Raw genomic sequence first — 25,715 nt, forward strand, 5'->3', positions numbered from 1 at the left:
AAGCAGGAATTAACCCCAGACAAACAAACCAGTGAAAATAATACCCTAATCAAGGAACTACCGAGGAGAAATCCACACCCCCGTCAACGCTGGCAGGGAAAGCTCCTGTACATAAACAGGGAGCAAACCTCACTTAAAGTTGCCATGTTGGGGAAACCCTGTTGTAAGCAATAGGTAGTCCTTGACTTAAAACACTTCACTTAGTGACCGTCCAAAGTTACAGCAGCACTGAAAAAAGTGACTTATGACCATTTTCCACAGTTACGGCCTGCTCCCCACGTGATCGAAATTCAGCTTCTTGGCCACCGTTTCAAAATATGACCGCTGCTCTGTGCCAGTCACGTGATCCCCTTTTGCGAACTTCTGTCGAGCAAAGTCGACGGGGAAGCCAGCTGTTCACAACTGGTCACTAACTTATCAGCTGCAGTGATCCACGTAGCCACTGTGGCAGGAAAAAGTGGGGCAAAACTCACTTAACGACAGAAATTTTGGGCTCCCTTGTGGTCGTAGGTCAAGGACTACCTGTATTTAGATTGGACCCTTGAGCTTTAAAGAAGAGCCAAGATCATTCAAAGAGGACCATATTCACCAGCTCTCAGAGAAATTACTCGATGCTGCCGTAGCGTTACGAAAAAAAACAAAAGAAAAATCACCTCCAGACTAGCAAGTTTAATTATGAGGACATTTTGGAAAAGTGGTTTGAAATTCTGATAAAAATGACAAAAACGGCGCATTTGGGTTCTTTTAAACCTTTGGTAGATAGCCTGCGATTTCTTTACAAATACATTTACTCTTATCCGTGGTAGCTAAACGCCTTGTTCAAATCACCCATTTCGGAAAGAAAGATGGCGTCAGATTAAAGATTGGGGGGCGCAAAACCCAATCCAACCCTACCCAGACCCCTCCTGCTCAAAAATGGCCGGTTCTGCTTCAAGTCTTCGTACCAACAGGAGACAGGCTGTGTGGCTCTGGGGTCCCGCCAATGGGGCCCTGGATGAATTGCAGGGGATGTCCAGAAATGTTTGCGGATGGGGTGGGGTGTCCCTTCAATGACCTGGAAGAAAAGCATCAAAATAAGTCATAAAGAGCTTCCAACAAGGAGAGAAGCAACCTGTTTTTAATGAGGCTTGCAGGCTGACCGGGATGAGCGGTACATAATTTTTAAAAAATTAATAAAAACCGGTGGGACGAGAGGAGCGGATTTAACTTCGTCGTTTGGCGTCTGAAGGATTGGAAGGAAAACCACTTGTGGCAAAGCACACTATTTGCTCACAAATCCTGTACACGTCTGAGCCCCAAATTTCTGTTGCTAAGTGAGACATTTCTTCAGTGAATTTTCCTTCATTTTACAACATTTCTTTCCACATTTGTTAATGTGTGGCTAAATTAGTGATGCAGTTGAGCGAAACTGGATTCCCTATTTTCAATTTTTAGACGGTCGCAAAAGGGGATCACGCGACCCCGGGACACTGCAACCGTCATAAATACGAGTCAGTGGCTAGGGGACTGAATTCTGAATTGCTGCAACGGTTGTAAGTGTGAGATACGGTCATAAGACCCTTTTTTCAATGCCACTGTACTTTCAAACGGTAAACGAATTGTTGTAAGTTGAGGACTACTTGTGAAATGTTCATCTTAATTTAAACATCTTTAATTAGACTTCAGGGGTTAGGAGAAAAATGATCCTAAGTTACTTTTTTTTGTAAACTTTGAACCGTCACTAAATGAACCATCGTAAGCCAAGGACTACCTGTGCAGAAATGTGTACAGAGAAAACTCAGTTGTCAGTCTCTAAACCTGTCACTCAAACAACTGGAGAAGTGCTGGCAACAGAGCTAGTCCTGTGTTTATATAACCCGGGTCAGTGTATCATGTGAACGCAGCCACCCCGTCTCCTTACTTCAGCTCAATTCACCTTAACATAAATGTCTCACTTAGCAAAGGAAGTTTTGGACTCCATTGCGGACGAGATATTGAGAACTGCCTGTAAATAAATTGTGTGCGAACCCTGAAAACAGATTCGGGAAACGGAAAAATCACATTGTCTGAACACTCAGCACCCTCCACCCCCCAGGTCTTTTCAGTGCCCCTCCCATCACCAACCTAAACCTAACCCTAACCCGCAGATAGATAGATAGATGATAGATAGATAGTAGATAGATAGTAGATAGATAAAGCTTTATTGTCATTTTTTACTGTGAGCACGGCACACATTAAAAATGAAATTTAGTTGCTTGCTCTCAAAGTGTACACCTACATAACACACATTTAAACATACTATATACAACATATGTATAGACCTACACCCTTACGTATAAGTAACATATAAATATTAATCACTGTCCATCTTGAATGGACAAGAAGCAACGGATGGAAACTAACCAACGAGAGAAGCAACCTAGAACTAAGGAGAAACTTCCTGGCAGTGAGAACAATTAACCAGTGGAACTCCTTGCCTCCAGAAGCTGTGAATGCACCAACACTGGAGGTTTTTAAGAAGAGACTGGACAGCCATTTGTCTGAAATGGGATAGGGTCTCCTGTCTGTGCAGGGGGTTGGACTAGATGACCTCAAAGGTGCCTTCCAACATTATCATTATCATTATTATTATTATTATTATTATTATTATTATTATTATTATTATTATTATTATTATTATTATTATTATTATTATTATGTTATGTATTTAATAATAATAACAATAATAACAACAAAACAACAACAACAACAGGAGGAGGAGGAAGCTTTAGAGTTCAGAAGGTTGATACTGTATGGCACAAAGCTGTGACTGAATCTGGTTTTCTGCTTCGGATACCCCTGAGCTGAAAGCCTCGACGTTTTGTGGTTTTGTCTTTTTTACCTCCTTCCCCCTTAATCATGGTCGTCGACCTTATTGCAGCCAAGGCCGCTTACGGAGCCGATGCGGTCGATCTTGTGGCCGAAGCAGCTGTTGGGCGGCACTTTCTTGGGCGGCTCATTGTCAGCACGCCATCCTCCGCCGCCGCCTCCTCGCTGTTGCTCGTGGTGCACCATCCGGGCCCACTTTTGCCGCGCCTGCTCGCCGTCGGTGCGCATATAAATGGAATTAAAATAAAATAAAAGAATAAATAAATCAGCCGCGACGCCGCCGACACTCCTTCCGCCCTCGGGCTCAGCTCCTCCCGCCAGGCCGCCGTGCCGCCCGCCGACAGCTGCAAGGCAACGGCAGTCATGCAGCAGAGCCCCCCCCCCAACGGCAGCCCGATCCCGGGACGAGGGACGCCCGTTGCCCGAAGGCTGGATCGCCAGGGGGGAGGGGGAGGAGAGCGGGAAGAGGTTGGGGGGGTCGTGCAGGGGGTTTGCAGGAAAACGGATCAGACGGGGCGGGTGCAGGGGGGAAAAAGGCGAAGGGGGGGGGTCCCGCCGTCCGTTCCCACCACCCACCGGCCCCTTCGCTCCATCCGGGCGCTCCCCGGCTGCAATGGCCGAGTGAAGCGGAGCCGATGGGATGTGTAGTCCCCTCTCCGCTTCTCGCCCGGGATCCCCCCCCCTGCGAGCCCAACCCGACGTCGCCATCGCCCGACCCGCCAAGCGCCGCAAAGGGCCCTCCCGTCTCTTCCCTCCCCTTCAAGACGGAGCCAAAGCAGGCCCGGCTCCCCCGTCGGGGAAAGCCCAAGCGAGCCGGCGGAGCCTGCCGACTACTCACCTCGTGCGGCTCCATCAGCGGCGGTCCCTCGGGTTGCAGCGGCCCCCGCCACTTCTGCTCCAGCGGTGGGATCTCAGGGGGCCGCCTCTGCTCCAGCGGTGGGATCTCAGCATCGAGCCACTTCTGCTCCAGCGGCGGGACCTTAGGACTTGGCCACTTCTGCTCCAGCGGTGGGATCTCAGGACCGAGCCACCTCTGCTCCAGCGGCGGGACCTTAGGACCCGGCCACCTCTGCTCCAGCGGCGGGACCTTAGGACCCGGCCACCTCTGCTCCAGCGGCGGGACCTTAGGGCCCGGCCACCTCTGCTCCATTGGCGGGATCTCAGGACCGAGCCACCTCTGCTTCAGCGGCTTCCCGTCGAGGGAGAGCGCCAGCAGGGACAGCAGCAGCAGCCCGCTGGCCGCCAGGCGGGAGACGAACATCCCGGAGTGCGCAGGCGCCGGCAGAGCCACTGGGAGAGTGAGAGAGAGAGAGAGAGAGAGAATCCTCGAAGGCGCGGACCGCGGAGCCGAACAGAGCCGAGTGGAGCCGCCTTTGCCTGCCTGGCCGGATTCGCTCGCAGCGCCGGCATCGCTGTCCGCGCCTTATATAAGCCAGCTGCAGGTGACGCACCGACGGCATCCTCCGCCCCGGCCGGCGGGGGTGGGGGGGGGAAGGAGGAGGGGGGAGCCGTCGTGATCCAGCCATCAATCGCTCGCCGGCCCGCCTTCTCCTGGCCTGGGGGGGGGGGGCGGGACGGGCCCCGAGGGGGCGCTCTGCGGCCGAAGCTCAGCCGGCGCCTCTTCCTCCTCCTCCTCCTCCGACCTGGCTTTCCGCGCTCGAGATCCCCGCACGGCCGGGCACCATGGGCGTGGGAGTCCATCCCACGCCTGCAAATGCTTTGAGTTGGGGAAGGCTGGCAGAAAGTTGGGGTTGAGAAACCCCTTCTTCTCCCCCCCCTTCGCAGTCTTTTCCCCCTGCTTTTCTTTCTTTCTTTCTTTCTTTCTTTCTTTCTTTCTTTCTTTCTTTCTTTCTTTCTTTCTTTCTTTCTTTCTTTCTTTCTTTCTTTCTTTCTTCTTTCTTTCTTTCTTTCTTTCTTTCTTTCTTTCTTTCTTTCTTTCTTTCTTTCAATTTATTCCTTTTAAAATCTTTTTCTCCCTCCCCTTCCTTCCTTCCTCTTTCTTTCTCTTTCTTTCTTTCTTTTCTTTCAATTTATTTCTTTTAAAATCTTTCTTTTTCTCCCTCCTCTTTCTTTCTTTCTTTCTTTCTTTCTTTCTTTCTTTCTTTCTTTCTTTCTCTTTCTTTCTTTCTTTCTTTCTTTCTTTCTTTCTTTCTTTCTTTCTTCTTTCTTTCTTTCTTTCTCTTTCTTTCTTTCAATTTATTTCTTTTTAAATCTTTTTCTTTCTTTCTTTCTTTCTTTCTTTCTTTCTTTCTTTCTTTCTTTCTTTCTTTCTTCTTTCTTTCTTTCTTCTTTCTTTCTTCCTTTTTTCCCCTAATGTCTCAAATTCCAGAATTTTTTTTTATAAATATGCATAAAGGTACATTGATGGGAATGGTTTGGGATGCTAGTAAAGCGTACAAGGGAGGGGTCTTGATTTATATGAATAATGCTTATAGGCGTAAGCAAATGCAAACATGTAAAGATCTTGAGGAAGAGATTAAATCTAAGGAGAAAGATTTTATTTTGAATCCATTGGATAATAATTTAAGGACCTCGATACATTTATTGAAAGAACAATTTAGTATGCTAACGGCTGACCAAATAGCAACTAATTTGCGTTATGTTAAGCATAATGCTTTTTGTAACGCTAATAAGCCTGGTAGGTGGCTGGCTTATCAATTAAGGAAGAAACAGAAATTACGTACTATAGATAAAATAGAATATAAAGGAAAAGAAGTCTATCAACAAAAATTGATTAAGAGGAGTTTTTTAGATTTTTACTCGAAATTATATTCTAGAGAAAACATACAAGCTTTAGATATAGATAAATATTTACAGGAAGCACATTTTCCTAGACTTTCAAAAGAACAACTTGAGATGAACCGCTTAATAACATCAGAGGAAATCTCTTTAGCTATTAAACAGTTGAAAGTGGGCAAGGCCCCGGGAACAGATGGATTAACAGCAATTTATTATAAAATGTTGTTGGTTGAAATGATTGAACCTTTAAAGATGTTGTTTAATGAAATTCAGACTGGAGGAGCAGTTCGTCCATCTTGGAGGACAGCTTTTGTATCATTGATTCCAAAGGAGGATCAAGACCTTACTCAACCTAAAAATTATAGACCTATATCGCTTTTGAATACAGATTATAAGATTTTTGCTAAAGTATTGGCTACTAGATTAATGCAAGTTTTAAAGCAAATGATTCATAGTGATCAATCGGGATTTATATCTGGAAGGTATATGAAATATAATGTAAGACAAATTGTAAATTTGCTTGAATATTTGGATAAGAACAACCAAGTCCCTGCAGCATTGATATTTTTGGATGCAGAGAAAGCTTTTGATCAACTGAATTGGCAATTCTTATTGAGAGTTGTTGAGGAAATGAATTTTGGAGAAGGATTCTTACATTCTATTAAAGCTATATATCAACAACAAACTGCACAAATTATAATTAATGGGGGGTTAACAGAGATGTTTAAAATTGAAAAAGGTACAAGACAGGGATGCCCCCTATCACCATTATTGTTTGTATTAACGTTAGAGATTTTATTAATTAAAATTTGAGAGTCTTCTATGATAAAGGGAATTAAAATAAAACAGAATGATTATAGATTGAGAGCTTTTGCTGATGACTTGGTTGTGACATTATCTCAACCGATACAATCGGTTATAGATTTGATGGAAATTATAACTCAGTATGGTAAGGTTTCAGGGTTTAAGGTAAATAGTAATAAGACTAAGATATTGTCTAAGAATATGTCCATGAGTGAAAGGGAAATGTTAATTAAATTAACAGGTTTTGAAATAGTAAAAAAGGTTAAGTATTTAGGAATGTATATTGCAGCTTCAAATGCAAAATTGTATAAGAATAACTATGAAACACTATGGTTGAAGATACAAAAGGATTTAAATACCGTAATTGGAAAAAATTACAATTATCTCTATTGGGAAGAATCGCAGCTGTTAAAATGAATGTTTTGCCGAAGTTTCTTTTTTTGTTTCAAATGATACCTATATTGAAAAAGGATGCCAACCTTGATGAATGGCAGAAGGGTATTAATAAATTTATCTGGGCGGGGAAGAAACCAAGAGTTAAATTTAAGATTCTGCAAGATGCTAGGGAAAGAGGGGGACTCAAGGCGCCTAACTTGAAATTTTATTATGATGCGGTGGTTATGACATGGGTTAGCGATTGGCTTAATTTAACTAATAAAAGAATACTTCACCTTGAGGGTTGGGATTTGGTATATGGATGGCAGGCATATTTGCTTTATGATAAAAAGGTAGACAGGGCTTTTAAATCTCATATTCTTAGAAGTGCCTTGCTGCGTGTCTGGAAAAAGTATTATTATAAGTTAAATTATAAAATACCGATTTGGGGACTTCCTGGACACGCGATAGAAGGTGTATCTATGGGAGTGAGTTTGGATATGTTTTCCTATAAGGAATTACTTAGATTGGAAGGGAATGATTGGCAACTTAAATCATTAGAGGAGTTAAGACAAGAAAACATAAGTTACTCTTGGTTCCAATATACTCAATTGAAAGCGAGGTGGAAGCTGAATCAGAAGGTTGGCATTACAATTACAGATGAAAACTTAGTAAAACAAATTAGAGATTTAAATCGTGCACATATAAAGAAGATATATAATGTTTTAATTGAATTGGACTCGGAAACGGAATTAGTTAAAGATTGTATGATAAAGTGGGCACAAGACATACAGGAACCAATTCCGTTGGATACTTGGGAGGTAATCTGGGTCAGAAATGTTAAATTTACTCAGGCTCAAAATTTAAGAGAAAATTTTTATAAAATGTTTTATAGATGGCATTTGGATCCCAAAAAGTTGTCTAACATGTATCCTAACCTACAGTCTAAATGCTGGAGATGTGGTAGTTTAGATGCCACCTACTTTCATATGTGGTGGACTTGTAGAAATATAAAAGCTTTTTGGATTAAAATTTGGTGGAACATTCAAAAGATTTTTAAGAGAAAGATAAAGTTTTCTCCACAATTGTTTTTATTGGGTATTGTTGTAGATTGTGATACTAAAGAAATCAATTTGATGTTGAACTTGATAACAGCAGCACGGTTACTGGTGGGACAATATTGGAAGAAGGATAGTTTGCCTACTATAGAAGAATGGGTGTTTAAAGTATCGAATCTTGCAGAAATGTCTAAGATTTCTGCTTATTTGAAGGATCATTCGCAAGAAAGATATACTTCAGTTTGGAGGAGATGGATAGATTATATTCAGAATAAATATGGGACTAAAAAGTTCCATTTAGCTTATGAGTAGATTTTAGATTGTTATTAATTTTAGTATTAGTATTGATTATATTTTTGTTTAAGTTATTATTATTATGTTTTTAATAATTTGAATGTATCAATGTTAAAGGGGAGTTTATTTATTATTATTTAAATTTATTAAATTTATTATTTAGTTAAAGAACATTATGAATTTGGTTAATTTTATAATGGATAATTTTAGTTAGAATATGATTATTATATCTATGACCCTGTATTCAGCTCTGGGAAGTGGGGGGGGGGAGGGGGGTGGTTTGGGGTGGGTGGGTTTTGGGGATATGTACAGTATTGTAAATTTTTTTTTGTAAAACTCTTTAATAAAAAAAAAATTCCAGGGGTGGGGTGGGGGATACTTAAAAATTGGCTTAAATTCCCATTGACTCGAGGGAGGTTGTTCTCTCCAATTGTTGGTTGGGAAATTCCCAGTGTCTGTCCCCCCCCCCCCCCGCCAGGGATCAGTAATTGGGAAGGGGGAATCTTGACCGAGGTATCGTAGATTGCTCATTTCCCCCCTTCCCAACCCTTTTTTGTCTTCAGGGGATCCAAGGAGCCAGAAAGGAGGATGGTGAGATCCTAAGTAAAGGACCTCAACAACTTTACTATTAGGATCAGGATTAAGCTGTTTCCAGGGATTCTGTGTACACACACACACGTACGCACAAACATTGTGGACCCCACACTGCAAAATCCCAAGACCCAGAGTATCCTGACTGCCATAAAAATTGGGAGGTGGGGAAGCAAGACTGGAGATCGGCTCCAAGATCGGCTGCTGTGATTCTCACAAGTTGCGGGTGCGAGCCCGTCTCCCCCGGGCTTAGCGGTTGTGGGAAGCCAGCTACCATCTGCAGGTCATCAAATGAGTGAGAACAATCAAGCAGTGGAACAAGAGTTGCCTCCAGAAGTTGTGGGAGCTTCATCAAAGGAAGCTGTCAAGGAGAGACTGGACCGCCATCGGTTGGAAATGGTGTAGGCCGGGTCTCCTGCTTGGGCGGGGGTTGGACTAGATGACCTACAAGGTCCCTTCCAACTCTTGTTATTCTGAAATGATGACGAAGCCAGCTTACCTTGCAGGACGCTTTGACTGGTTCTTGATGTACTCCACCTTCGGGGTTGACTAATAGCTTGCACCCTTCAGTAACCAAGGTGAGGCTTAAACCACCTTTAGCTTTGCCTTTTGTGTAAAGGCAAGCACTGAGTTTAACCTGACCTGGCTTGGTTAAACTGGTGGTATGAGTGCAGCCACAGTGGGACTTTCTTGTTGATTTATTTATTACATTTATTTGCCGCCCCCTTCTCCCTTTGAACTGACTCTGTGCAGTTTGCAGCGCAGGAGCTTATGATCTCTCTGAATGCACCTGTGGTTTGTTAAATCCTGGTTAGTGAGTGCATGTGTGTATGTGTGTGTATGCTTGCATTTAGCAGAGTTTTCTCCCATAGCCCTTGGCTCGCTTCAACCTTTCGCTCTCCCGGCATAATTTTAGCCAGGTGAAGGCACCAGGCTAGGAACCGGGAGATGGTGAGTTCTAGTCCTGTCTTAGAAATGAAAGCTGGCCGGGGGACTTCGCACCAATTACCAGGAGACAGAAAGTTCTAGTCCCGCCTTAGGCAGGAAAGGCGACTGGGTGATTTGTCAATCATTAGGAGACGGTGAGTTCTAATCCCGCCTTAGGCACGAAAGGCAAGTGGGTGATTTGTCAATCATTAGGAGATCGTGAGTTCTAGTCCCACCTTAGGGATGAAAGTTAGCTGGGTGACTTTGGGCCAATCATCAGGAGACAGTGAGTTCTAGTCCCGCCTTAGCCACGAAAGCTGGTTGGGTGATGCCAATTGCCAGGAGATGGTGAGTTCTAGTCCCTTAAGGATGAAAGCTGACTGGCTGATTTCTACCAATCAACAGGAAACAGTGAGTTCTAGTCCCGCCTTAGCTGTGAAAGCCAACTGATTGACCTTGGGCCAGTCCCTCTCTCTCAGCCCACCTCACAAGGTTGTTGTGGCAAATTTAGGAGGAGGAAGGTAAGTTCATGTTCACGGCCATGTTCACGGCCTTGAGTTATTTGTTAAACTAATAAATGTGGGATACAAACAAACAAATAAAAACAATTTCCTTTGCGAAGCAGCTGCTGCCTTGGAGAGACAGCCATAGAAAAGCAAAAATCGATTGGACCATGCGGGTCCTTGGTTGGGAGACCACAAGGAGATCCCAGAGTCCTGGCAGAAGTCCGGAGTACCCATATCCACAAATGCTGCTGAGATCTATCTGGATATCTTTCATGAAATCACCAGCCTGGAAGGTCTACTCAAGAGGAAATTTGCCTTCTAATGAGGCTCCTGTTCTGATCCAAATTCTCTCCCCCATCAATGGGAAAACGGGCTTCAGGATTATGAAACTACTGCTGTCTTACAACAGGGGTCTCCAAACTGGGCGACTTTGCAACTTTTGGAACTTCAATTCCCAGAATTCCTCAGCCAGGAATTCTGGGAGTTGAAGTCCACAAATCGTAAAGTCGCCCAGTTTGAAGACTCTTTTCTTAGAACAGGGGTTTTCAAACTTGGCCCTTTTATGACTCGTGGACTTCAACTCCCAGCATGCCTGGCTGAGGAATTCTGGGAGTTGAAGTCCACAAGTCATAAAAGGGCCAAGATTTAAGACCCAAGAACCTCATTTTTTTTCATCTTTCTTTCCCGGTTAGACAAAGTAAAGTTTGCAACCAGTGGTGGGAAATTGGCTTGGCCTTTTTTGGTGCTTCCTGTCCCCCACTTCCTTGTAGGAGATTCTGCGTATCACTTCCCAGAGCTCCTGATGCTGTCACCGCTGCCCCTTATCTAGAATTGCCCCCATAGGGGTAAGGGGGGGGTGGCTTTACGAAAACCAGTTGAGGTCAGAGGTATTTGCAGAGCAACTGCCCCGGGGCAGTTAACATCATTCCCTTAAATTGGACAGGGCAGGAGAGGCAAAGGGAACGAGCTGTGGTTGTGTGGTTGTGTGTGCATAAGTGTGCAATTAACATCCAACCTCTGTGTGTGTGTGTGTGTGTGTGTGCGTGTGAGGGGTGGGGGTGCGGGGGCAATAGGAATGAAGGGAAAACGGCCTGGTGCAAAAGCAGGGCTATCAGCCTATCAGAAAAAAAAAACAATGTTTTTGACGTACATTTTAAAAGTGTTTTACTTTTAAGACTATGTTTCTTATATTGTTTATAGGTGGTGTACAGTTTTAGCTTTTTCATGCAAGGAGCCCTTGACTAACAACCACACCTGGGCCCCAGAATTTATACTGCCAAGCAAGACCTTTGTTTGTGGAGTTTTTGCCCCGTTTGGACAGCCTTTTTGTGCCAAAGTTGTTAAGTGAAGCACTGCGGTTGTTGAGTTAGTGAAACCGTTGTTAAATGAATCAGGCTTCTAACCCCCCGCCCTTGACTTTGCTGGTCAGGAGGTTGCAAAAGGGGGCCACTCGATCCCTGGGGTTACTGTGACCGTCATAAACACGAACCTGTTGCCAAGTGTCTCAATTTGGGTCACCTGACTGTGGGGATGGCACAATGGTCGTGTGAAAAATGGTCAAAAGTCACTTTTTAGTGCCGTTGTAACTTTGAATGGTCACTAAACAAACTGTCATAAGTTCAGGACTACTTGTATTAAAAGCCGCCGAGAGTTACTTTGTGATAGAGGGGTGGCTGATTATTTATTTATTTAGTAAAGTAAAGTAAAGTAAAGTAAAGGTAAATAAAATTAAAGTTAAAGTAAAGTCAAGTCAAGTCAAGTTAAAGTTAAAATAAAGTTAAAGTTACAGTAAAGTAAAGTTAAAGTAAAATAAAGTTAAAGTAAAGTAAACTTAACGTTAAGAAAACCAAGATCATGGCATCCGGCCCTCTCAATTCCTGGCAAATAGATGGGGAAGAAATGGAGGTAGGGACAGAAAGCGGGAAGGAGGAGAACTATGGGTCCTTGGTGCTCTGAGCTTGCCTGTTTTCTTGCAGACATTGCATTACCCAACTAGGTAACAACATCATGTGGGAAGGGAGTGGGGTTTGCAGAGAGGAGGAGGAGGAGGAGGAGGAGGAGGAGGAAGACGACTGTGGGTGCTCTCTGAGCTGGGTTGTTTTCTTGCAGATGTTTCATGACCCAAATCGGTCCCTTCATCGGTGCCCCAAGGGAGGGGGGGTTTGCAGAGAGGAGGAGGAGGAGGAGGAGGAGGAGAGGGAGGGGAGGAAAGCGGGAAGGAGGAGAACTATGGGTCCTTGGTGCTCTGAGCTTGCCTGTTTTCTTGCAGACATTGCATTACCCAACTAGGTAACATCATCATGTGAAAAGGGAGTAGGGTTTGCAGAGGAGGGGGAGGGGGAGGGGAGGGGGAAGGGAAGGAGGAGGACTGTGAGGTCCTTGGTGCTCTCTGAGCTGGGTTGTCTTCTTGCAGATGTTTCATGACCCAACTAGGTAACAACATCATGTTGGAAGGGAATGGGGTTTGCAGAGAGGAGGAGGAGGAGGAGGAGGAGGAGGAGGAGGAGGAGGAGGAGGAGGAGGAGGAAGACGACTGTGGGTGCTCTCTGAGCTGGGTTGTTTTCTTGCAGATGTTTCATGACCCAACTAGGTAACAACATCATGTGGGAAGGGAGTGGGGTTTGCAGAGAGGAGGAGGAGGAGGAGGAGGAGGAGGAGGAGGAGGAGGACGACTGTGGGTGCTCTCTGAGCTGGGTTGTTTTCTTGCAGATGTTTCATGACCCAACTAGGTAACAACATCATGTGGGAAGGGAGTGGGGTTTGCAGAGGAAGAGGTGGTGATTGACAACTGTGGGGTCCTTTGTGCTCTCTGACCTTGGTTGTTTTCTTGAAGACATTTCATTACCCAAACAAGGTAACATCCTTAGTGTTCGATGGGAGTGGGATTTGCAGAGAGGAGGAGGGGGGGAGGGGGAGGAGGAGGAGGAAGAGGAAGAGGAGAAAAAGGACTGTGGGGTCCTTGGTGCTCTCTGAGCTTGGCAGTTTTCTTGCAAACGTTTCATGACCCAACTAGGTTACCTCATCAGTGCTAGAAAGGAGTGGGCTTTGCTCTCTGTTTAATACACAATATAGGCCCACTCCCTTCTAGCACTGATGAGGTTACCTAGTTGGGTAACAAGACATCCGCAAGCAAAGAAACAAGCTCAGAGAGCCAGCAACGCCGGCTGGGGAATTCTGGGAATTGAGACCCGCCCATCTTCAGCTGGCCAAATTTGAGGAACACTAGAGTCCCGTTGCAACAACACTAACACAAGGCACGTTGTGCAGACCTATCAGAGATGCTACAGAAGCCCTTCAGAACATCTAGCTCTGTGTGTGTATTTGTGTGTGTGTGTGTGCGCGCGCGCATGTGCGTGTGTGTGTGCAGGCACGTCCATGCGAAACATGCATCTGCCCATACCTGCACACCAGGTCTGGCGCAAAGGACGTCGGGATGCAGACTGGAAGCTTTTGGGTGGCTTAGCAAAGGGAAGAGATGTCGGCTTGTCCGTCTCTGCGTTGGGAAGCCGAATGCGCACGCAATCCCCACCACTGTTTTGCGGCCATGGAAATGAAAACGACGCAAGCCCCGTGCATCATGGCGGCCTCGCCCTCACCTGTTTAAGGTTGCTCTTCATGAAAGAGGGGACAGGTCCCTGGGACGGGACGTCACCGGGCCTTCGGTCTTGACGTCTGCGCTTACCGAGGAAGGTGTGTCCCAGCCAACATTAAAGGCCAGGCTTGTGGGCCTTTGGCGGTCACCCCACCAGGCTTCTGGCTTTCGTTTCTCAACTGTCGCGACCCAAATTGGTTTAACTCAGAGGAGTAACCCTTTCCGCTCTGCTGCCATCTGCCCCGGGCCTTTCGCAGTCGGGTTGGAAAAAACCGAGGCCCTGAGCCAAGGCAGACGATCTGTTCTCCTGTGGAAAGTCAAGTCACGAGTAGCCTCCATCCAGCCCAGGAGCCCAAGTGTAGCTTGGTTAGCTTCACGGCAGAATTGGAAGGGGCCTTGGAGGTCTTCTAGTCCAACCCGCTTGCTCAAGCAGGGGATCCTATCCCATTTCAGACAAATGGCGGTCCAGTCTCTTCTTAAAAACCTCCAGTGACGGAGCACCCACAACTTCTGAAGGGAAACTAACCAAGGAGAGAAGCAGCCTAGAACTCAGGAGAAACTTCCTGACAGAACAATTAACCAGTGGAACTACCTGCCTCCAGAAGCTTTGAATGCTCCAACACTGGAAGTTTTTAAGAAGAGACCGGACAGCCATTTGTCTGAAATGGTATAGGGTTTCCTGCCTGAGCAGGGGGTTGGACTAGATGACCTCCAAGGTCTCTTCCAACTTATTATTATTATTACTATTACTATTATTATTATTATTCATAAAACATGAAACTCAGTCAACTGAACATTCAAACTGACTGGCACTGATGGTTGACACAGGTTGCTGCCAGCATCCTAGGTATCAACCAGGTATCTCCTTAAAATGTAAGATGTTCCGAGTAGCGCAGTTTTCTTGTAGCTTTGCTGGAGTTATTGCAGGAAGCTGCAATTTCTTGATGTATTTTGCAAAGTTTTTGGACATCGTTCCCAGTGCCCCGATGACAATGGGTATCACTGTTACGCGTTTCATCCATAATCGTGCAGTTTCGATGGCCAGGTCGCGTTATTTCGTAATTTTTTTCAGCTCTTTTTCTTTGACTCTGGCATCTCCTGGTACAGCGATATCAATCAGCTGTACGCTTCGGTTCTCTATGACTGTGATGTCTGGAGCGTTGTGTTCCAAATGGCGATCTGTCTGTATTCGGAAGTCCCACAAGATCTTCACCCTCTCATTCTCAACAACTTTTTCCACCTATGTTCCCACGACTTTTCGGACACAGGCAAGTCGTATTTTTTACACAATGCCCAGTGGGTTAGTTTAGCAACTCGGTCATGTCTAGCTTTGTAATCCGTTTGCGCGATTTTGCTGCACTCACATATTAACTGTGAAACAGTTTCAACTTTATCGTTGCAAAGTCGGCAATTTGGATTGTCAGTAGACTTTTGTATCTTCGCTTTCATGGCATTAGTTTGTAGTGCTTGTTCTTGAGCAGCCAGTATTAAGCCTTCCGTTTCTTTCTTGATGGTTCCCATCTTAAGCCATGCCCACGTCAAGTTGTTGTCACATTTTCCTTCAATGTTTTTCAAATGCTGTCCATGCAAAGCTTTGGTTTTCCATCTATTTAATCTGTCATCCAGCCGTTTTTCCTTATATTCTGCCTTTGTTTCTGCTATTTTGATAATGCTCTCTGTTTTCACAGCCTGCAGCAATTTTTCTGTACTTTGATTTACAGTCATTCAAACTTCCTTCTTCTTCTCCTTCTTCTTCTCCTTCTTCTTCTTCTCCTTCTCCTTCTTCTTCTTCTTCTTCTTCTTCTTCTTCTTCTTCTTCTTCTTCTTCTTCTTCTTCTTCTTCTTCTTCTTCTTCTTCTTCTGTTGTTGTTATTATTATTGTCTTCCCACTGATTTTTTTCATGGTCAGGAAGTTTCTCCTTAGTTCTAGGTTGCGTCTCTCCTTGATTAGTTTCCATCTGTTGCTTCTTCTCCTGCCTTCTGGTGCTTTGGAGAATAGCTTGAGGCCCGTCTTCCTTGTAGCAGCCCCTCAGATATTGGAAGACTGCAATTACATCACCTGCAACAGTACATTCTAGGTTTTAACCTCCAGCCCCCTAATCTTCTTTTTAAGAGCTGGATCTATATAACAGAGTTGGAAGGGACCTTGGAGGTCTTCTAGTCCAACCCCCTGCTCAAGCAGGAGACCCTATACCATTTCAGACAAAGCGTTCTCCTATTTCTTCTTGAGAACCTCCAGTGTTGGAGCATCCACAACTTCTGGAGGCCAGCAGTTCCACTGCTGAATTGTTCTCACTGTCAGGAAAATTCCTCCTTAGTTCTAGGTTGCTTCTCTCCTTGATCAACTTCCATCCTCTTGAGCACCTGTCAATTAAGGTCTTGGTGCCAGAAAGATTCTTTGCCCTATCTGAGAGAAAAGGTAGCAGCTGTGAGGATTTGATATCCCAAAAGGATATTCCAGAGCTCAAGAAAGACATGGGAAAACAACAACGAAGATACTAAAGAGGCTAAGAAATCAATAATGCCAGAATGGGAAAAGTTTTAACGTTTTGGACTGTGAGTAGTGAAGGCACAATAAATACTTTACAGCAGAGGTCCCCAACCATGGCTACTTTAGGACTCGTGGACTTCAACTCCCAGAATGCTGGCTGAGGAATTCTGGGAATTGAAGTCCACGAGTCCTAAAGTCGCCAAGTTTGGGGACGCCTGCTTTACAGAGAGTCCTTGGCTTACAACCACTGGTTTAATGACTGTCTGAAGTTACAACGGCACTTAAGAGAGAGACTTATGGCTGTTCCTCACTGCTGCAGCATCTCCGTGCTCACGGGATCCTCTTGTGGCAACTTTCTCCTGAGCAAAGTCAATGGGGGAAGCCAGATCCACTTCACATCCACATTGCTAACTTAACAGCTGCAGTGATTCGCTTCACAACGTTGGCAAAGGAAGGTCACGAAATGCAAAACTCACTGAACGACTGGAGTGGAAATTTGGGGCTCAACTGTGGCCAGAATTGAGATTCTTATCTGTTACCTGATTTCTTCCCTACCATTGCCATTCGCCGGCGAGATTTGTCTGTTTTTTCCCACAGAAGCAATTCCGTAATAATCCTCTTTCCAATTGGTTCAATGACGAACAGGATATCGCATCCGTGATCCTGTCAGTTTTCATTCTTTGCCTTTTGAGAAGCTTGACAGCTACACTAATATTTACCAAAAGGCCCGGAACTTGGAAAAGAGTCATCCGATTTTTTCCTATGGAAAGGAAAACATCAGCTGAGGACGCCCAAGAAGTCTGCCTGGCTTGTTTATTGGACGACCAAAAAAAACCCACAAAAAAACAACAACCCATGACAGGAGGACATTTTTGATTGATCGTTCTGGAAATGTCAGAACTGGATTGACGTATCCGTCTCCTTGTCAAGCTTCTGAAAGGTTCACCAAGGGAAGAGACACGGGTGCCACGCCAACTGTCTGTCTGGGAGAACCTGTGAGCCAGAAACACGTGCAGGTATTAAAAAAATAAAATTAAAAATAAAATTAATTCCCCAATTTCAGTACTGTTGAGGACCCAGATGGTCAAGGACTATTTCCAGCCCGGGTTTTCTCGTCTCAGATGTATGTGTGTATTCAGAATTCAGAGAAGAGCAACTAAGATGATCCAAGGCCTGGAGGCTAAAACATACCAAGGACGGCTGCGGGAGTTGGGTTTGGCTAGTCTAAAAAAAAAAAGAAGAAATGGGGGAGACATGATAGCAGCGTCCCAGTGTCTGAGGGGCTGCCACAAAGAAGAGGGGGGTCAAATTATGCGCCAAAGCATCAGAAGGCAGGACAGGAAACAGTGGTTGCAAATTGATCAAAGAGAGAAGCAACCTGGAATTTTACAGAGAAACCTCCTGACAGTGAGGACAATGAACCAGTGGAACAGCTTGCCACCAGAAATACAGTTATCAGAAACTGTTCAGGGGGTCTTTGTAGACCAGCTTCCTCTCTTCTACTTTGAACAGGCGGACATCATTGGGAAGACCAGGAAGAACGTTCTCCTCCACAGGTTGTCACTTCCGGGACAATGTTCATTGTCTTTTCCACTCAGTTGTCAAGAATAAATCATCCCCACCCCCAAAAGTATTTGTAGCTCAGGTTTCACCTGTGGGAAACCTTGGTGCCTCAAAGCTTGGTTGTTTTCCTGCAGACATTTTATGACCCAACTAGGTAACATCATCAAGGTTAGAAGGAAGGGGACTTTGCAGGGAGGAGAAGGAGAAGGAGAAGGAGAAGGAGAAGGAGAAGAAGAAGAAGAAGAAGAAGAAGAAGAAGAAGAAGAAGAAGAAGAAGAAGAAGAAGAAGAAGAAGAAGAAGAAGAAGAAGAAGAAGTAGTAGTGGTGGTAGTATTAGAAAAAGAGGAAGAAGTGGAGGCTAAAACAGGAATGGTTGGTGAAATTGGGTATGTCCGGTTTAATGAAGGGAAGGATGAGAGGGGACATGATAGCTGTGTTTCCATATCTCAGGGGCTGCCCCAAAGAAGAGGGAGTCAAGCTATTCTCCAAAGCGCCTGAAGGCAGGACAAGAAACAACGGATGGAAACTCACCAAGGAAAGAAGCAACCTGGAACTAAGGAGAAATTTCCTGACAGAACAATTAACCAGTGGAACAACCTGCCTCCAGAAGCTGTGAATGCTCCAACACTGGAAGTTTTTAAGAAGAGACTGGACAGCCATTTGTCCGAAATAGTATAGGGCAAGCATGTCAAACTTGCGACGTCATGTGACGTCGTGTAACATACCGCAACCTTTTCCCCATTGCCGGCAATGGGGTGGGTGCGGTTTCAGTGTGATGCAGCCGACCCACGGGCCGGCAGTTTGACATGCCTGGTATATTTCCTGCCTGAGCAGAGGGTTGGACTAGATGGCCTCCAAGATCCCTTCCAACTTTATTATTATTATTATTATTATTATTATTATTATTATTATTATTAGTATTAGTATTAGTATTCCCAGATAAGAAGACATTTATACCAATATTAACCCCAGACCAACAACCAAGCTCTAAAGAACACCCCAGTCAAGAAACTATCAACTCAGGCAAACAATCAAAGAGTAACACTGACAGAGCACCAGCAGGCTGGCTGGGGAATTCTGGGAGTTGAAGTCCATTCCTCTTAAAGTTGTCAAGGTCGAGAAACTTCGGTCTACCGTACAGGTAGTCCTCACCTTACGACTGCAATTGAGCCCAGAATTTATGTTGCTCAGTGAGACATTTGTTAAGTGAGTTTTGCCCCATGATACGGCCTTTCTTGCCACGGTCGTTAAGTGAATCACTGCAGTGGCTATATTAGCAACACGGCTGTTAAGTGAATCCGGCTTCCCCCATTGACTTTGCTGGTCACAAGGTCACAAAAAGGGATCAACGTGACCCTGGGGGACACTGCAATTGTCGTAAATATGAACCAGTTGTCAAGCATCCAAACCTCAATCACGTGACCATGGGGATGCTGCAATGGTCGTAAGTGTGAAAAATGATCATAATTCGCTTTTTTCAGCGCCACTGTAACTTCGAACGGTCACTCAATAGACTTTCGTAAATCAAGGACTACTTGTATACAGATTATTGATCCAAGAACGGTAAATATGCCAATTTTCTCCCTGCCTTGCAAAAAAGGATCCTAAAAGAAAATGCCGGCCACTCCTCCTCAAGTAAAATAGTATTTATTTTTCTCTCTTTTTCCCTTTGTGTTTTGTTTTTTGACATGAGAAATACAAAAATGTTGCGAAGGTTTATAGAAAGGAAATGTCTTAGATGCTTAAGTGGAATTGATCTTGAGAAAATTTCAAAAGGACAAAAATGTTTTGAACAGACCTAAAAGATTAGATAATTGGATTTATTAAATGGAACATTTAAACATATATTTGAATATGGTTAAAAAGAAGAGGAAAAAATCTGAATATAAATGTACCTTAGCCTAAGAGCGTCATGTATTTTACGTAGTATACTATCTTCTTATTTCTTTTTCTTCTCTCTCTCTCTTCTTTTTAAGATGAGAAATGTAAAAGTGTTGGGATGGCCTGTATGAGGAAAAAAGACTTAAATACTTAACTGTAATTAACTTTGAGAAAATCTTAATCGGTAAGAATGTTTTGAATATTGTGGGGAAAACAAATTTAAATCAGAATTTTGTAAACAGGATCTATCACGAGGCAATTGAGATGATCAGTTAGAAAAGAAGCTTTATATTGATGTGGTCATTATTTGCAGAAATATTAGAAAAATGTCTATATTTAATTGTTATTTATCCAAATAATAAATGTATTAGTTCAAGGTTGGCAAAAGAGAATATCATTGGAAGAAGAGAAAATCAAGAACAGCTATTATGTGGACTATAGAGTTGTAGAAACTAACTGTTGTTGTTTTTTAAATATAAACCCAGACAACACGCTGTTTACCAAATATTAATGTGATTCTGTTAAAAAACAACAATAAAACATATTTTTTAAAAATATATTGCCTTTTGCTGGGTTTACAAGAGACAGTTCCTATGTCAGAAAGAGTGTGGAAGAAAATATGGAATATGGAAAGGTGTTACGTGATCCGGCTTGCCCATTATTTGGCCCTGTAAACCCTACCAAAAAAAAACGGAAATCAAAGAATTTTTTTTTAAGCTGACACAGAGAACCTCAAACCGACCGATTTTAACAAATGGAAATTTCAAGGAAAACCTCTTCATAATCGGATAGAAGTGCATGAGGAGCTTCCTGGAGTTGCAGAGGTGGGCCTGGAAGGTCTGGAGATGTTTAAACAGAATGCACACTGGTCTGGCTAGGGGTAGGCCACCTTGGCTCTTTGATGACTCGTGGACTTCAACTCCCAGAATTCCTGAGCCAGCCATGCTGAGGGGAAAGGGAGAGGTTTCCAAGCTGAGCCATGCTGGCTCAGGAATTCTGGGGGTTGAAGTCCACGAATCATAAAAGAGCCAAGATTGCCTACCCCTGGTCTAGTAAGATTTGTGGACTTCAACTCCCAGAATTCTTGAGCCAGCATGGCTCAGCTTGGAAACCTCTCCCTTTCCCCTCAGCATGGCTGGCTCAGGAATTCTGGGAGTTGAAGTCCACGAGTCTTAAAGTTGCCAAGTTTGAAGGCCCTTGATCTAGATCAGGGGTAGGCAACCTCGGCTCTTTTATGACTCATGGACTTCAACTCCCATAATTCCTGAGCCAGCATGGCTTGGCTTGGAAACCTCTCCCTTTCCCCTCAGAATGGCTGGCTCAGGAATTCTGGGAGTTGAAGTTCACGAGTCATAACAGAGCCAAGGTTGCCTATCCCTGGGCTAGAACTACAGATAACATGTGAAAATGGGGGATTCTCCTTGTATTATGAGGGTATTCACTTCGAATGTGGCCCTATTCAAACAACTAACCAACATTTATGTTACCCTCTGGGACTGATTTGTACACATACATAGACACAGAATAATAATAATAATAATAATAATAATAATAATAATAATAATAATAAGAAGAAGAAGAAGAAGAAGAAGAAGAAGAAGAAGAAGAAGAAGAAGATGAAGAAGAAGAAGAAGAAGAAGAAGAAGAAGAAGAAGAAGAAGAAGAAAGTTGGAAGGGACTTTGGAGATCCTCTAGTCCAACCCCCTGCTCAAGCAGGAGAACCTATACCATTTCAGACAAGTGGCTGTCCAGTTTCTTCTTAAATGCCTCCAGTCATGGAGCTCCCACGACTTCTGAAGGGAAAATGTTCCGTTGATTCATTTTTTTTTCAACTGTTGGGAAATTTCTCCTTTAATTGTAGATAGGTTCTCGCCTTGATGAGTTTCCATCCGTTGCTTCTCGTCCTGCCTTCAGGTGCTTTGGAGAATAGGCTGAGCCCATGACAGGAGGGCAGTGTTCCAGTGTCTGATGGGCTGCCACAAGGCAGAGGGAAGGACAAGAAACAATGTTTGGAAACTGACCAAAGAGAGAAGCAACCTGGAATTAAGGAGAAACTTCCTGACAGTGAGGACAATCAACCAGTGGAACAGCTTGCCACCAGAAATCGTGGGCACTCCATCCCTGGAGATTTTCAAGAAGAGACTGGACAGTCACCTGTCTGGGGCAGTATAGGTTCTCCTGCTTGAGCAGGGGGCTGGACTAGAAGGCCTCCAAGGTCCCTTCCAGCTCTACTCTACTCTACTCTACTCTACTCTACTCTACTCTACTCTACTCTTTGTAGCAGTCCCTGAGATATTGGAGCAGTGCTATCCTGTCACCCCAAGTCCTTCTTTTGATTAAACTAGACATTTCCAATTCCAGCAGCCATTCTTCATAGGTTCTTCATAGGTCAAAGAATGACTTGCTGGTCAGAAATATCTCCGCCATTATCACTGCCCGATACTGGGCCGGGGCTATATAAATCTACATTTTATAAAAGCTTTTCAACTCTTTAAATATTAAATTAACAATTTCCCCTTTGCTAGTTCCTGCATTTCTGACAGGCGTCGAGACTGCTGGGTTTTCTTTGGCAGCTGATTCCAGGAAGGTATTGCCGATCCAGAACAAACGGAGGTGGGCACACACAACACCCACCCCTGGGATCAGCCCAGGCTGATGGAAAGAACACAACAATGGGGAAAAACCCGGAACCCTTGGAAACCAACCAAAGGTTATCGTGGAGCTTTGTGTTTTTTGGGAACAGACACCTGAGCTAACACCTGTGAGCAGAGCCACAGGTGACACAGCTTCCGCTTCCAGGTGAGCTCCTTCAACCACTCAGGGATTGCAAAGTTGGAATCACACACATGCCCATCATAGTAGGCTGGGTAATTAACAGCAGAGCTATATAATCAGTTAATTTAGAATTACAGTTAGAGTTAGAGATAGAGTTAGAAGTAGAAGTAGAATTTTTTATTGGCCAAGTGGAATTGGACACACAAGGAATTTGTCTCCGGTGCATAAGCTCTTAGTGTACATACAAGCAATAAGTAATAAATGATGATTACAATCATAAAATACATTCACCATAAATCACAAGATATAACTCAGTGATTCTCTTTTTAAGAGAGTAGAATAGAGTACGGGAGGGTAAAATAGGGTAGAGTAGGGTAGCATATGAATGGAATGGAATGGAATAGAATAGAATAATATTAGGATAGGATAGGGTAGGGTAGGGTAGAGTACAGTAGAGTAGAGTAGAGTAGAGTAGAGTAGAGTAGAGTAGAGTAGATTAGAGTAGAGTAGAATAGAATAGAATAGAATATAGAAATTAGAATAGAACAGAATAGAGAAATTAGAATAGAATAGAATAGAATAGAATAGAATAGAATAGAATAGAATAGAATAGAATAGAATAGAATAGAATAGAATAGAATAGAATAGAACTAAGTCAGAATATCAGCAAACAGCCCGTGCCTGCAAAGATGAAGTGAGGAAAGCTAAGGCTCAAAATGAACTAAGGCTTGCAACCAAAGTCAAAAATAACAAAAAATGCTTCTTTCAACATATAAAAAACAAGAAAAAAGTTAAGGAAATGATTGGTCCATTAGTGGGGGAAAGTGGCAAGAAGGTGACAAGCAATAGGGAGAAAGCAGAACTATTTAACTCGTTTTTTGCATCTGTCTTTACACAAAGGGAAAAAACAGTCCAACCTACCAAAACCAGTGCCATAAAAAACAGAATAGAAACGCAAGTTAAGATAGGCAAAAAAATGGTAAGTGAACACCTGTCCAGGACCAGATGGATTACACCCCAAAGTTCTCAAGGAACTGGCAGACCTGATCTCAGAACCACTGAACTATATTTTTCAAAGATCCTGGAGCACTGGGGAACTACCAGAGGACTGGAAGAGAGCTGATGTAGTTCCCATCTTCAAAAAAAGGAAAAAAAATGGATCCAGGAAACTACAGACCTATCAGCCTGACCTCAATACCTGGGAAGATTCTGGAAAAGATAACCAAACAACAAATCACCTTGATGCAAACAAAGTCATCACTAAAAGTCAACATGGGTTTGTCAAAAACAGATCATGCAAACCTTATTGCATTCTTTGACCAAGTGACAAAATTAGTGGACCAGAGGAATGCTGTAGATATAATTTACTTGGACTTCAGTAAGGCATTTGATAAAGTAGATCACAACCTACTACTTGATAAGATAGAAAAATGTGGGTTAGACAGAATCACCACCAGATGCATTCGTAGCTGGCTGAGAGGCCGTACTCAGCGTGTGGTCCTCAATGGAACTGCATCTACATGGAAGGAAGTGTGTAGTGGGGTGCACCAGGGCTCTATTCTGGGCCCAGTGCTCTTCAACATCTTCATCAACGATTTGGATGAGGGGATAGATGGGGAACTCATCAAATTTGCAGACGACACCAAGCTGGCAGGAAGAGCCAATACTCCAGAAGATAGGCTTAAGATACAGGAGGATCTGGACAGACTCGAACACTGGGCGCTATCTAACAAAATGAAATTCAATGGTGAAAAAAGTAAGGTTCTACATTTAGGCAGGAAAAATCAAATGCACAGGTATAGTACAGGGGGTACCTTGCTCAATAGTAGTAACTGTGAGAGGCCTCACAAGACCGATGGCTCGTTGAGGCGCTTCCAAGCAAAAGGCAGCACGCAGGGATGCAATCAGGTGAAGCTTTATTTAGATATAAAGCAAAGAGAAAGAGTTCCCTGGCATGGAGGCACCCATGCCTGGATTGAGCCCATGGATCAGTCCCAAAGGGAGCTAGAACAAGAGCTAAAGAGCAGCCCCTGTGCAGAGGTTTTTTATGGGGGTCCCCGGCCCCTCCCTTACCAATAAGAGTGAGGGGGCCGGAGGGCCATTAACTCTCTCCAATGGGACTGCAGGGGCCGGAGACCCCTGACCCACCAGTGGGAGCAAAGGTGCCTCTTTGCTCCCATCTGGTGACCTTTCAAGAAGCTGCCATGGCTGGCACAAAAACATCTAACAGTAACTGTGAGAGGGATCTCGGAGTCCTAGTAGACAATCACTTCAATATGAGCCAGCAGTGTGCTGCAGCTGCCAAAAAAAGCCAACACAGTGCTAGACTGCATTAACAGAGGGATAGAATCAAGATCAAGTGAAGTACTAATACCACTTTACAATGCCTTGGTAAGGCCACACCTGGAATATTGCATCCAGTTTTGGTCACCACGATGTAAAAAAGATGTCGAGACTCTAGAAATGGTACAGAGAAGAGCAACAAAGATGATTAGGGGGCTGGAGGCTAAAACATATAGGGAACGGTTGCTGGAATTGGGTAGGTCTAGTTTAACGAAGAGAAGGACGAGGGGGGACATGATAGCAGCCTTCCAATCTCTCAGGGCCTGCCCCAAAGAAGAGGGAGTCAAGCTCTTCTCCAAAGCGCCCGAAGGCAGGACAAGAAGCAACGGATGGAAACCAATCAAGGAGAGAAGCAACTAACAACTAAGGAGAAACTTCCTGACAGTTAAAACAATTAACCAGTGGAACAACTTGCCTCCAGAAACGGTGAATGCTCCAGCACTGGAAGTTTTTAAGAAGAGACTAGACAGCCATTTGCCTGAAATGGTATAGGGGTTTCCTGCCTGAGCAGGGGGTTGGGCTAGATGACCTCCAAAGTCCCTTCTAACTAGATGATGATGATGATGATGCAAATCAATACATCAATACCAATACATCAATAAATCAATACATCAATAAATCATTGTACAGATGTGCGTTGTGTCTTTGATACAAGAACTGTCTGACAAGTCTTAAAGTGGCACAAATGAGGATTGAACAATCCTTGGTTGTATAAGCAGAGGCACAGAATCAAATTCCCATGAAGTATTAAGGACCACTTAATAAAAAGCCTTAGTAAAGCCACACCTGGAATACGGCATCCAGCTTTGGTCACCACACTGCTAAAAAAAAGGTGTTGAGATTCTAGAAAGAGTGCAGAGAAGAGCAACAAAGAGGATCAGGGGACTGGAGGCTAAAAGATACGAAGAACGGTTGCAGGAATTGGGGAT

At 44.0% G+C, this 25,715-nt stretch overlaps 1 protein-coding gene and 1 long non-coding RNA gene across 6 annotated transcripts; both read right to left on the reverse strand.

The window, feature by feature from the left end:
- Positions 1-649: 649 nt before the first annotated feature.
- On the reverse strand, positions 650-4,262 carry LOC308669039 (bradykinin-potentiating and C-type natriuretic peptides-like). 5 transcript variants are annotated; one of them, XM_081329493.1, is made up of 5 exons: positions 3,987-4,262; positions 3,827-3,950; positions 3,686-3,790; positions 2,861-3,191; positions 650-1,054 (listed from the first exon to the last, which is right to left on the reverse strand). In XM_081329493.1, the coding sequence occupies exons 1-4, from the start codon at positions 4,106-4,108 to the stop codon at positions 2,910-2,912; spliced, it is 633 nt and encodes a 210-aa protein (XP_081185619.1). In that variant the 5' UTR covers positions 4,109-4,262; the 3' UTR covers positions 650-1,054; positions 2,861-2,909. The 5 variants fall into 5 exon arrangements, with proteins under 5 accessions (XP_081185619.1, XP_081185618.1, XP_081185620.1 ...); XM_081329492.1 differs by having other exon boundaries at positions 3,827-3,862; positions 3,899-4,261; XM_081329494.1 differs by having other exon boundaries at positions 3,899-4,261.
- Positions 4,263-15,512: 11,250 nt separating this feature from the next.
- On the reverse strand, positions 15,513-20,173 carry LOC308669050. The gene is made up of 2 exons (XR_014026660.1): positions 19,683-20,173; positions 15,513-17,217 (listed from the first exon to the last, which is right to left on the reverse strand). It is a non-coding gene; the product is annotated as an uncharacterized lncRNA (long non-coding RNA).
- Positions 20,174-25,715: the final 5,542 nt, after the last annotated feature.

Source organism: Vipera berus (genome assembly GCF_964194415.1).
Source record: "Vipera berus genome assembly, chromosome: 5".
NCBI classification, from domain to species: domain Eukaryota; kingdom Metazoa; phylum Chordata; class Lepidosauria; order Squamata; family Viperidae; genus Vipera; species Vipera berus.

Excerpts from the sequence above, each read along its gene's own strand:
- LOC308669039 (XM_081329491.1), bottom strand. The coding sequence starts at position 4,108 with ATGTTCGTCTCCCGCCTGGCGGCCAGCGGGCTGCTGCTGCTGTCCCTG. Across the intron at positions 3,791-3,826 it reads AGAAGTGGCCAAGTCCTAAG|ATCCCACCGCTGGAGCAGAG; the intron begins GTCCCGCCGCTG and ends CTCGATGCTGAG. Across the intron at positions 3,192-3,685 it reads CGCTGATGGAGCCGCACGAG|CTGTCGGCGGGCGGCACGGC; the intron begins GTGAGTAGTCGG and ends GTTGCCTTGCAG.